Source organism: Pseudorasbora parva, chromosome 15 (assembly GCF_024679245.1).
Source record: "Pseudorasbora parva isolate DD20220531a chromosome 15, ASM2467924v1, whole genome shotgun sequence".
Lineage (NCBI taxonomy): Eukaryota > Metazoa > Chordata > Actinopteri > Cypriniformes > Gobionidae > Pseudorasbora > Pseudorasbora parva.
In genome coordinates, this window is record NC_090186.1 from 20,212,139 (window position 1) to 20,225,948 (window position 13,810).

At 37.5% G+C, this 13,810-nt stretch overlaps 1 protein-coding gene across 2 annotated transcripts; it reads right to left on the reverse strand.

Moving 5' to 3' along the window:
• Nucleotides 1–481: 481 nt before the first annotated feature.
• Nucleotides 482–13,799, reverse strand: galca (galactosylceramidase a). Of its 2 annotated transcripts, none has more exons than XM_067417321.1 (17): nucleotides 13,594–13,799; nucleotides 13,459–13,527; nucleotides 13,300–13,363; nucleotides 6,759–6,872; nucleotides 6,514–6,653; nucleotides 6,372–6,410; nucleotides 6,158–6,285; nucleotides 5,898–6,053; nucleotides 5,685–5,809; nucleotides 5,272–5,399; nucleotides 5,072–5,161; nucleotides 4,892–4,981; nucleotides 4,662–4,806; nucleotides 4,401–4,581; nucleotides 2,360–2,523; nucleotides 707–783; nucleotides 482–626 (listed from the first exon to the last, which is right to left on the reverse strand). In XM_067417321.1, exons 1-17 carry the CDS (start codon nucleotides 13,714–13,716, stop codon nucleotides 483–485), a joined length of 1,977 nt encoding a protein of 658 aa, XP_067273422.1. In that variant the 5' UTR covers nucleotides 13,717–13,799; the 3' UTR covers nucleotide 482. The 2 variants fall into 2 exon arrangements, with proteins under 2 accessions (XP_067273422.1, XP_067273423.1); XM_067417322.1 differs by having other exon boundaries at nucleotides 13,689–13,751.
• Between the last annotated feature and the right edge of the window lie 11 nt (nucleotides 13,800–13,810).

The window sequence follows — 13,810 nt, forward strand, 5'->3', positions numbered from 1 at the left end:
GTATGTCACTGTCTACTTCAACAAACAGCCTAGTTGGTACAGAGTGTCCCTTTTTGAAGATCAACATTTAACCTCATCATTTATAAATCTCAAAAAGAAAATCAATCATTCCAGTAAAAGACAAATCACAAAAAAAAGACATTCATCACAGTATGTTATTTGTGCACCAAAATAAGAAATGCATTATGAAATCTTAAGAAGCATGGTGAAAGGTGTCAGTGCAGCAAATTGCTGCATTTACGCCATGCTGCAATTACCGTAATTACAAGATGACAACTTGTGATGGAGCTTTTCACAACCTCGAAATAATGTGTTTATATGCCAAAATGATCACTGGCAAAATGAATCTGCCGTGGTTAGGGGGCTGTGGTCATGTGGTACAGGTCAGAGCTTGTTGTAATCAGGTAATTCCGACATAACGCGAAAGCACCTTCAGCAAGTGTGTAGAAATCATGTAAACATGAATGTGATTTATGCAGAAATCAATCTGCATTTACTTGAAAATTATCAAACTGTGCATATTCAAAAGAATAAGTTCCTAGTGCAGCCCAGCCATTCTTGGGTTCGAGAACAACAGCGTTCTTCCACAGTGTATAGCCATTCAGCATTCCTGAGGCAAAATATCCCTGCAGACCAAAATATGTGCATTTAAAAACAAAGATATAGTTAATAGCAATAAGATTGCACATGTGTGTGTAGATTTTACCTTTACTCTAAGGGTTAAGGTATACCATACACCTGCCCTTGTTCCTGACAGCCCTTCAGCAAGCACCCTCTTTCCACCTTTAATACATAAAGATCAGTCACAATACAATAAAAATGGTAAATTTAGGTATGAACCAAACTAAATTAAAGTTGTAATCAGGGTTAAAAGATTTTCATATAGCATAGCCTAAGGAGATACAAAAAAACATTGGCATGCACTAGTGTTGTGCGCAAATAGGGGGGTGGGGCATTACTTTACTTACTTTGTTTTACATTATGTGCATTTACAGTGTAATCACTTACCGTAAGAAAGTACTGGTTAATATAAGGTAACTACATGGTTTAAAGGGTTAGTTTACCCAAAAATGAAAATTCTGTCATTAATTACTCACACTCATGTCGTTCCAAACCGGTAAGACCTTTGTTGAAATGAAGATATTTTAGATGAAATCTGAGAGCTCTCGGATCCCTCCATAGACAGCTATTTTTCAAGGTTCAGATAGGTAGTAAAGACATCATTAAAATAGTCCATGTGTCCAGGTTGACAGTGGTTCAACCTTAATTTCATGAAGCAACAAAAAGACCTTTTTTGCGCACAAAAAGTATTCACAGAAACAAACAGAAATAATTACTTTATTCAACAATTTCGGTCTGGCCAGCCGCCAGTGCCAGCCTCCTACACAGTTTACATTGCAGCTCCCATGCATGCGCTGTGGACGACTCGTGGTGCTCACATGGACAGCATCGGCTGCCGTAGATCTCGAGAACGCTGCACTATTCACAACGGAAACTGCTAGGAGACAGGCACAGGCTAGACTGAAATTGTTGAATAAAGTTATTTTTGTTTGTTTTTGCACACAAAAAGTATTCTTGTCACTTCTTAAAATTAAGGTTGAACTACTGGAGTCTACATGGACTACTACATGGACTATTTTAACAATGCTTTTAATTTCTTTCTGGACCTTGAAAGTGTTAATTAAATAGCTGCCTATGAAGGGGCCTGAGAGCTCTTGAATTTCATCAAAAAGACCTTAATTTGTGTTCCAAAGATGAATGAAAGTATAACAGGTTTGGAACGACATGAGAATAAGTAAACAATGACTTTTTGTTTGAACAATGATTTTTTAGGTGAATTAAAGTTAGGTTAAGGGGTAGATGTAGATGGATGTAGTTCTGTAGTTTGTTTTAAACTCATTTTCATCTGTGGCACAAGCTTTGGTTCTGTGGTGATGTTATCATGAAATGATGTAGGCCCTAATATTAATTTGATAATACTAACTCGATAATAATAATTTAACACTTTAATGTGAAAAGGAGTCAATTACATCTTAATTTAGTCAAAGGCATCAGCCATTAGCAATATCTTGTATTTTGTCATATCATATACTGCACTACTAATAACACAAAGAACAAATAGATTTGCAACAGTCGCTTTGATGAGTCCAGTGTGGCTAGCTTCTAGCTGTTGCACTGCGCCATAGACACGGTGTCAGCTGTAATTTTGATATTCTGGCTTATTTCCAATATTTCTGTTTTAGTTAATAGAAGTTCTGAATGGCTGGTGAGAGAAATCTTAATTTCAAACCCTGTTTGTAACAATATAACCAAACATGAACACATTGTATACAAAGAAAGGGAAATACAAAATTGTTACCTATGTCATTTGTCACTTTATAGGTTCCATTTGCAAAAAGCCAATAAAAGACACCCTTTGCTTCTCGTACGGATTCTCCACCTTGATCAACCCTGGCTGCCAGGAACGCTCCTCCAGAGATGGGTGTCTCAATGAGGACGTCACAGGATACATTGAGGTCTGTCCTATAGTTAGACAAGAGTGAAGTTTGGTTATGTGATTATGAGGTAAAACATACAACAAAATATCTTGCAAAGTGCAGGTTCTAAATAGAAAATATAGATCCTTGCACACTCAAATCCTTCGTAGGTGTGGTTGGATAAACATCCAATATAAATTGTGATGTCTAAAATGAATTCCAACAAATTACTCAAATTTGCATCACAAAATTTCGGTCAACTGACCTTCATAAGGCTTAAAACACACAAAAATAACAGCAATTAAACATTTTGTATGATGTGTTGTATTTTTTTAAAAATTTATCTTTTTTATAGATATGTTAAATGTTTTTTGTTTGGTTATTAATGATTTACTTAATGCAGGGGTGTTTCCTCTGAGGAGTCAGATTGCATAAAGATGGATTTCTGTAACCTGCTAGAATATCTGTTCTATTTTTGCAAAGATGTTATGATTTGTCTTTAAACAATTTGTCTTTATGATTGTAATAAAACAGACATTAAACAAATATATCAAACATAGACTGTAAAAAAATATGGACGTAGTGTCTGTGACGTCACCCATAGGATTCCGATAAGCCCTTCTAAAGCGTAAAGTAGAGACGGGCTAGCCAGCCCGTCATGTATCACGCCCAGATAACAGAAAATAGGCAAAAAAATGGGCAAAGAGGCGCAATGACTAACAGACTAAATGGCTATCCACCTGTCACTCAAAGTGACCACGTCCTTAATTATGCAGAACTTTAAGGCTTTATATAATGTAAACCAGGGGTCCCCAAACTCAGTCCTGGAGGGCCACTGTCCTGCAGAGTTTAGCTCCAACCCCAATCAAACACACCTGAACCAGCTAATCAATGTCTTTATAGGACCTAGTAAGACATTGATTAGCTGTTTGGAGCTAAACTCTGCAGGACAGCGGCCCTTCAGGACCGAGTCTGGGGACCCCTGATGTAAACTAATGAGTTTCATTTCACCCCCCTCAGTTGTCATGAAGAGAAAAATTTGCTGTATAGGCCAAAACCACAATTTGTACCAAGCTGTAAACATGTTTTTTTCTGCTGTAAAGTTGGGAATTTGGCCTAGTGGCCAGTTTAGGAATTGCGGTTTACATTACTTTCGAATTGGATTCAAGAGAGATCGCTGGAGGTTGCAGCTTTATATCAACATAAATAACCATTAAAAATGACATATTACAGCATTAAATGGCAACTTTACACATACATACTGAGATAAATTTGCATTTTGCCTCCCAAACAGGGACAGCACAGGTCAAGCTCCCAGTACAGAATAATAGGGAATATCCCAGAGGACAGTGGAAGTGACCGTGACAGCAGTGATGAGGAGTATGAGCTAGCAAAGCCCAGCTCTTGGTTTCCGCATACATGTAACTACCGTTATAGTTCCTACATTATGCGATTTATTGTTATTATATTATACATTATTGTTTTTAATAACTGAGCTGATATACATAGCATAACATGCCATAATAAAAACACAATGTTCCATATAGTTATCTGTGGCTTCCGTATCCACCACATACGTAGACAGATAAATAATTTTTAAATAAAACAAAATTTTGTACTAATGAAAATAGATTTAAATTTTAGCATTATATTAAAATAATAAAAATAATATTTTAAAAATCTAGATAATGATTTTCATAATTCATGCATGAAAGGGTTAAAAAGTGTATAAATCACTGTTTTTTAACATAACTGTTTTATAAATCACTAAGTTCTCTTAATGAGTAGCTTTTAAATGTACTGATACTGCGTGATACAAAGGTTGATTAACTGTAATGTTGCAAATAAAATATTGTGATGATGCAAATTTGAGTAAAGTGTGTTCCCTCATATTTCACTGGCTCATCAAAATATCAGAAATACCAGCTGTAATCTCCTATGATGCTGATGGTCTGGTCGGCATCTCTAGCCCATGTGACTGGCCGTTCAGTGATCACTTGTCGTAAAGTAAAGGCGTGAGAGCCATTATCTGTGTGGTTTCTGAAGTACTCAAACACACCGGTTTGATCAGCAAAATATGGAGCCTCAGAGAATGGAGGGATATCTTTGAATGAAAAGAAATGTTGTTAGGAATGTCAGCTGAGTCAATGCCAATAGTTTCCTTTTGGCACTAATATTGCTTACCGATACTGAAATCATCAGAGTATTTCTTCGGAAATGGGCGGGATTTGGGAGGCTCTGGGTAGAAACCTCTTTGTCCAGTGGTGAGTGTTGTGATTGTGTAAACTTCATCGACATCCAGTTTTAAGGTGAAGACACCATTATAGACCTGTGTGGAAACATGAAGGTTAATTTACTGCTAATTCTGCACTGTGTTAAAACATGAAACATGGACTGAAGTAATTGAAATATACCTTAATAGGACTACTTCGCACAAAGAGCGTATCTTTTTTGGTCTCAAAATCCAATTTTGAGTACCACACTTGAAGGTCAGTGAGATGTGACTGAAAAAAAAATATGAAAGCAGAAAATTAAGCCTTAAGGTTAAGAAATAAAAGGATAGAAATATCAAGGACAGACAGAACAGCACTTACAAAAGAACCTTTGAGCTGAAATGTGACTTTCTGAGGGGAGACGTCAAAGGGGGGTAGAGAAGGACGAATGCACTGAGAGTGATTGTGTGTCTACCAAAGGAGACAGGGAGGAGTGTTTATATTGTCTATAGTGGTCAAAATAAATGATTCACTAAATCTTGTGATCTTCACAAGACCTAAGAAAATAACTAACCACCTACCATGGTTTCAATAACAATTGTTAGGTTCCCTTTACGGTCTGTTAAAGCCACATAACTTCCTCCACTGGTGAGATTCCCCACCGTCTGTAGATAAAACCAGCCTGGCTGTGTAAATTGAGTTGTGTGTGCTACAGAAAAAAAGACATAAGAAATTCTTACAGTAAAAAGAATCTTACAACTTACTTGGTGTGTGACAACCATTGTCTGAATAAATTTAGGTTTGACTGTATATTATTCCCCCACCCCCATCTTTGATTATTTTTCAATCAAAATTGCCCAAATGTTTTCAGATAATGTTACGATCATGCCTGACCCCCTAAAAAAGATGTTGACCCCAAAATTGGCCAAACTGAAGGTGCAAAGTTCACAACTTATGTAGCAGCATATGTAGATAATTATTAGAAACATGTTACCAGTCATCCATATCGGAGATTCCACTACATAATGTCCACTCCAGGGCTCCTCCGCGGTCATCAGCCCATCTCCGCCAAAGGACAGATTTTCATAGTAACTTGCTATCAAATTCCAGGATATAGTCCTAAAACAAAGCAGTCTTACTCTGAGCACATCCGCATTAGTATGTACTATATTCTAAAGCTAGCAAAAGGTTCCTGAAAACAGCTCACGAGGTCATTCTGCCGTTCACGTAGTTCTGGTTTAGAATGCGAGCCCAGCATCCGGCACCGATGTTGTCATTGAAGGTGCTGTAGTCTTCAGATGACCAAAGTTTCCTCTCCGTCAACAGAGCTTCCTTCACTGTGTGGGTGCCTGGGTAGTGGACACTGTAAAGACTGTAAACTCTAACTGCACCTTAGTTTACACTTAATAGCTCAGTTAGTTGGTTGATTATATGGGTTTATACTGCCAAAATTTTCAAACTGCTCACCCTATCACCTCAATAGCATCATTCAGATATGAATCGTTCAGCATGGCAGCTGCAATGGACCAGTCTCCATCTGCAGCAATGATGCCAATATTTGTATAACCAGCTCTGTCCAAAATAACTCTCAGCACCTATAGAAATGATAAACAGACATAATAATAATAATCTTACTGTCAAGGTAGTTAAGCTGTGCGGAACGAAGATGTCAATTTATTACCTTAATGTATGATGGATCACATGTTTTTTCATTCCATATCTGAAAATATATCAAAACGAGAAGTTCAAATAAAGGTTCACTCAAAAAAAAAAAAAAAGACATCAGTAACAGACACCATAATTATAAGTTAAAGCATACATACCCCAATATAATCAATGTCAAGGTTATGATGCTTCTTTGCTCCCATGATCCATGTAATAATATAGTTGGCAGTAACATTTGGAAAGAAGTATGGCCATTGGGTTCCATATCCAACCCATCCCGGAAATGCCCAGGGAAGGCCTAAAATATCAAATCTTTGAATCAAATCAAATATCTGTGATCTTATCTACATTATTTCTGTCCTTAATATAAATAGGAAATGCAGTATTGAACATAATCGCTTACCAATCAGCTTGATGTTTGGATTTCTTTTCTTGGCTTCTTTCATGAGCCACCACTCATATCCACGGAAAAAATTCCTTTCATCCTTACTGTGCATGTGAGAGGGTTCTGTGCCATCTGTCAAACAAATGAAAATAAAGAAAGAAAAAAAACTAAGTATTCAAAACAAAGTTTCTTAATTGTGTTTCTGGGAACCCTGCAGAGACTGGGCATTTTAAAATAGTTTGTTTTAGTATAAAATGTCTTTATCGTTTTTTTTTTTTTTTAACATTCTTTTCTTTTATAGTTTGAATAACTCCACACTATCATTATGTCAATGTCATGGTGAATTGCTGGCAGCCTCAAAGACACTGGACAGCATTTATTTTCTAACATATTTGGACAGGACATTTCCAGTTGGATGTTAGAGAATTTCTTTGCTATTTTAATCCCGTATGAATCTGCCAAATCAGTTTTTCCCCTCACGCAATCTCTGTAAACATTCCAGGGCAAAATTACCTTATATCTTTCTGCAAATTCTCTGATAAATCTAATCCCGTCTGAATGTGAATTTCTGTGATTGCTAAAGGGATAGTTCACCCAAAAAAGACAATTCTGTCATAATTTACTCACCCTCAAGTTGTTTCAAACCTGTATAAATGTCTTTGTTTTGCTGAAAACAAAGGAAGATACTTGGAAGAATGTAAAGAACCAAGATCCAAGCAACCATTGACTACCATAGTAGGGAACAAAATACTATGGTAGTCAATGGTTGCTTGGATCTGCTTGGTTACAAATATCTTCCTTTGTGTTCAGAAAAACAAAACAATTTAAACCTTAAGATCCCTTAAGATGCTGGGTTTGGAACATCTTAAGGGAGAGTAAATGATGACAATTAAAAATTTTGGGTGAACTATCCCTTAAGGTTATTATAACACTTCTCTTCTCTTTATGCGTTTTTGACTACCTGAGCTACCGTTTGCGCACCAATCTTCGGAATGCTTTCATTTAGTTTCAATATGGATGGTATCCGACAGGAAAATAACATATACAATCATTAAATAGAGCCAAATCACAGAAACTTAGTAGACTGCCCATTTTAATATCAGTATATAATAAATTAAAACGACATATATATCACATGTATACCAGCAGCCATATGTCACCCTGTAGCCAAAGACTGGTTTCCTACTGAAGCTAAACAGGTTTGAGCCTGATCAGTACCTGTATGGGAAACAACTGTAAAAAACTAGATAGCTACTTGTAGAGGTGTTAGTGAGGCCAGCAGGAGGTGCTCACCCTGTGGTCTGTGTGGGTCCTAACACCCCAGTATAGTGATGGGGACACTGTACTGTAACAAGCACCGTACTTCGAATGAGTGGTTAAAGGGATAGTTCACCTAAAAATGAAAATTTGATGTTTATCTGCTTACCCCCAGAGCATCCAACATGTAGGTGTATTTGTTTCTTCAGTAAAACACAAATGAAGATTTATAACTTCAACCTTTGCTGTGTGTTTGCTGTGTAACATTATTTGAGCAAAAAAAAAAACATGCTTAGACAACATTCACAACGAGCCCTGTGGCTCATGACGACACACTGATACCTTAAGACTCAAAGATCAGTTTGTGTGAGAAATCGAGCCGTATTTATATATTTTTTTTTAATCTCAAATACAACGCTATATCCAACAGCCTGGAACGCGATTCACTTCCGGTAAGGTCAATATCCATCCTCTGGCTCGTATATCCCATATCTAGAGCCTGGATATTGACCTTACCGGAAGAGAAGAAAGTTCCAATTGTAATTTTTGGGTGAACTATCCCTTTTAACCGAGGTCCTTACTCTCTATTGCCATTAAACATACCATGGCATAAAGAGTAGGGTGTCCCTACCCTGGTGTCCTGGCCAAATTCCCTCCATTGGCCCTTACCAACCATGGCCTCTTAATAATTCTGATCCACTGATTTGGCTCTATCACCCTCTCTCCTCTCCACCCATCGCTGGTCAGTGGTGAGTGCACTGGCACCGTTGTACTATGGGTGCCATCGCATCATCCAAGTGGATGCGGGTGGTGGTTGAGACCACTGTCATGAGTGTAAAGCGCTTTGGGTGTACAGTAGTACATATAAAAACGCTATATAAATGTCTCATTCATTCATTTATTCATGATAGACTCAAGGAACACACAAGACCTTCTGTAAAGTCTAGAAAACACACACTCCCACCTCTGCAATAAACACAGAGATGTTAGTCCCATCCAAATCAGTACATTAAAATCAAAGACATTGAGTGATAAGAATTGTAACTCAAACATCATTTAGAAAACTAGTCCTGTCTGAATAAGGCTATGAGAATTGGCAATTTACAGCAACATGAGTGTCAGCAACCACATACTAGAAAACGGCTCAAAGACTTGAGACCTCAAGCAATAGAAAAACAGATTAAGTGAATCAAAAATAAAGAAGTTCTTAAAAAAAGTGTAGTCTTTGTATTCATTTTGGTTTGAAATGATTATACTATTAAGAAAAGTTCAAATGTTCTTGTTTAAAAAAAAAAGAAAAAGCATATAGCCTACATAATGTAGAGGCTATTTGCTAAGTACAAACAGCATTAAATGCTGCTATTTACTAAATAAAAAAAATTCACAAATGAAAAGTATTTTCGGTCACACTTTATTTTAAGGTGCTTTACTCCATATACTTACTTTAGTAATAACAGTAAATGATTCATAATTACATGTAACTAACCCTAAACCAAACCTTAACCCTAACAATAACTCTATAGTAAGTATAGTATTGACCGAGTTTCACAGACAGGGCTTAGATATTAAGCCAGGATTGGGCCTTGGTTTATTTATGACATTTAAGCAGCTTTTATAAATGTGCTTTAGAAAAAAAAATACTTTTGTGAATCTTGATACAAGACAATGGCACTAATATCTTTTAAGATGTCAGTGCAAGTTGCTTTCAGTTAAAACAGCTCAAACATGCATTTTAGTCTGGGACTAGGCATAAAGGGTTCACCAAAAAATTAAGTACCCCATGATTTACTTGCCCTCAAGCCTTGGATATGATTGTATATGTCTTTCAGACAAATTGGGCGTGCAAAATTATTCGGCCCCTTTACTTTCAGTGCAGTAAACTCTCTCCAGAAGTTCAGTGAGAATCTCTGAATGATCCAATGTTGACCTAAATGACTAAGGATGAAAAATAGAATCCACCTGTGTGTAATCAAGTCTCCGTATAAATGCACCTGTGATAGTCTCAGAGGTCCGTTTAAAGCGCAGAGAGCATCATGAAGAACAAGGAACACACCAGGCAGGTCCGAGATACTGTTGTGAAGAAGTTTAAAGCCGGATTTGGATACAAAAAGATTTCCCAAGCTTTAAACATCCCAAGGAGCACTGTGCAAGTGATAATATTGAAATGGAAGGAGTATCAGACCACTGCAAATCTACCAAGACCTGGCCGTCCCTCTAAACTTTCAGCTCATACAAGGAGAAGACTGATCAGAGATTCAGCCAAGAGGCCCATGATCACTCTAGATGAACTGCAGAGATCTACAGCTGAGGTGGGAGACTCTGTCCATAGGACAACAATCAGTCGTATACAAATCTGGCCTTTATGGAAGAGAGGCAAGAAGAAAGCCATTTCTGAAAGATATCCATAAAAAGTGACGTTTAAAATTTGCCACAAGCCACCTGGGAGACACACCAAACATGTGGAAGAAGGTGCTCTGGTCAGATGAAAAACGTTATGTTTGGCGTAAAAGCAACACAGCTCATCAACCTGAACACACCATCCCCACTGTCAAACATGGTGGTGGCGGCATCATGGTTTGTGCCTGCTTTTCTTCAGCAGAGACAGGGAAGATGGTTAAAATTGATGGGAAGATGGATGGAGCCAAATACAGGACCATTCTGGAAGAAAACCTGATGGAGTCTGCAAAAGACCTGAGACTGGGACGGAGATTTGTCTTCCAACAAGACAATGATCCAAAACATAAAGCAAAATCTACAATGGAATGGCTTAAAAATAAACATATCCAGGTGTTAGAATGGCCAAGTCAAAGTCCAGACCTGAATCCAATCGAGAATCTGTGGAAAGAACTGAAAACTGCTGTTCACAAACGCTCTCCATCCAACCTCACTGAGCTCGAGCTGTTCTGCAAGGAGGAATGGGCAAAAATTTCAGTCTCTCGATGTGCAAAACTGATAGAGACATACCCCAAGTGACTTACAGCTGTAATCGCAGCAAAAGTTGGTGCTACAAAGTATTAATTTAAGGGGGCCGATTAATTTTGCACGCCCAATTTTTCAGTTTTTGATTTGTTAAAAAAGTTAACTTCATGATTGTGTCCCACTTGTTGTTGATTCTTCACAAAAAATGATTATGTTTGAAACCTGGAATGTGGCAAAAGGTCGCAAAGTTCAAGGGGGCCGAGAGAGAGAGAGAGAGAGAGAGAGAGCGAGAGAGAGAGCGAGAGAGAGCGAGAGAGAGCGAGAGAGAGCGAGAGAGAGCGAGAGAGAGCGAGAGAGAGCGAGAGAGAGCGAGAGAGAGCGAGAGAGAGCGAGAGAGAGCGAGAGAGAGCGAGAGAGAGAGATAGAGATAGTGAGTGTGAATGTGAATGTGAATGTGAATGTGAATGTGAGTGTAAAAAAAAAGTCACACCTGAAAAAACATCTTTTTAGATGTCAGTGCAAGTTGCTTTCAGTTAAAAAAGCTTAAACATGCATTTTAGTCTGGGACTAGGCATAAGGGGTTCACCACAAAATGAAGTACCCCATGATTTACTTGCCCTCAAGCCTTGGATGGTGTATATGACATTCTTCTTTCAGACGAATACAATCATATGTAAGTGTGTATGTGTATACAGTGAGGAAAATAACTTGAACACAGTGAACATGCAACTACGATGACAATTTCAGACCCCTCCATGATTTCTAAGTGGAAGAACTTGCAAAATAGCAGGGTGTTTTTCCTCACTGTATATTATATATATTTTTACTGCGCAGAGTCAAAGTACTCTCAGAAGTGCTATTCTGCCATACATTATAGTTCTCCTTTTTAATCCGCTTAGAAAAGCAACACGTTTTATTTTGTGTCACCATACTATTCGTGTAACTGTATTTAAATAGGGAAAATGTGGAGGTGTTTGGTCGCTTCTAACTTGATCTCTGTTTGGCACCATAGTGAATAAACTGGGTTTAGTGGGCTAAGCTAAATGCTATCAGATCGTCACCGCACGTCAGAACGACTAAGCGCACGCACTGAGACGAGAGAGGTATGTGCCAACTCATCTTAGTTAAGGGAGTAACATAGCTTAATGTGAAAAAGCGGTGAAGTATCCCTTTAAATTGGACAGGCTGCCATATTGACAGCAACACATTGAGCTAGTTTTGTTACCATGCTGTTACCTTGCCTTCCTTGGACTTCCAATGACATTTTTTACTGATCAATAGGGATAATTGCAGGGGTAGATGTGGGCTTTATAGAGTAAGGGACAAGTAAGATATAAGATATATAAGACCATAAGAAAGCATCCATTTATGATAAAAATAAATATAATCCACAGTATACTGCACGCTTTGTTACTACATACTGGTTTATAAATGTTCTACATTACTGAGGTACCAATAGTATCTGGCACTTTTTCACCAAGTATATATAGCATCGAACTACTATTAGACTGCAAAGAAAATACGGTTACACTTTATTTTAAGGTGGAGTAGTAACATCATGCTTATTTCAGTAAGTACAGAATAAAATGTACTACATGCACTATAGGGGTTAGGAATAGGGTTTGGTCTAGTGTTTGTTGCATGCAATTATGCATAATTTACATGCAAGTACAAGTAACACATGTAACAAAAACATTGTAAAAAAAAAAAAAAAAAAAAAAAAAAAAAAAAAAAAAAAAAAGTGTTACCAAAACACCCGCTAAGCTAATGCATTATGGGAGAAGATTAGAATAGGACTGAGTTTATTGTTCCTTTACCGGATGGGCTTCTTTTGTAATTTTATTTGGCTCAACTAGACAATGAAGTAGTGTATGTAAAAGCCTTTGTCAGGCTATTTGCACTTAGATACTGTTTCTTAAAAAGTATACACATCTTAACGGCTATTTTTGAAAGTTTTTACATTTATTTTTCAGACTCTTACAACATTTATATCTATCAAATTCATATTGCATTTTACAACCTGAATGAACCTTGCCTTGTCAGAAAAAGGTAAAATTATGTGGAGGTGCTCTGTCATGTCATTTCCTGTTGTATATGTACCACATGACTCACATCATATGACCCTGATTCATGTACATTTTTTCTCTCACAAACAACGACGAAGGCTTGCTATGAAACAATACATTACGAAACACCTACTTAATAGGAGTTCTTCTCAGAAATTTCATTTTTTTTTAAATAGCATGCTCTCTTAGTTATGATATAAAGACAGTTGTATAGTCATGAAATATTTTACTTTATGCTCCACCTGAAATACATTTTTTATGCATTACTGAATGAATTGACAGATCCAGACAAGACAGATACAGACACTTTGTATTACCTGTGGTTTGACCGTCGCCTCCTATTTCTACCTTTAAGATGTGCAGTGAAGCTCCAAAGTTGGGCTGAATAAAACAAAACCCACAACACAATAACACATTCGGTTATTCAATACATGACCATCAAATGCCACACATCTGCAGCTCATGCGACCAAATACCTTGAATAAGAAATCCAATATCTGACTCCGATACGGTTCTTCATAGTTGACAAGAAGTCGCGAAGTGGCCTGAGAAGAAAAGTAACAGTTTGTCAACCGCAATCACCAAAACTATTTAAAGTGAACATAACTTACTCCTCCTCCGCTTAATCCACCTATTCCATCAAATTCTCTCCCTAATCCAATTCGATCATCTATAACATAAAACTGAGCAGAACACCCCAAAATACCGGAGAATATGAACAGCAGAGTTTGCATGTTTTGATGGATGATATAAACTGCTGCTGAAGCCTGTCATGAGGACGTTTATGATGTTGCACCTAACTTACTTCCGTGTCATGTGCTAGGTAGA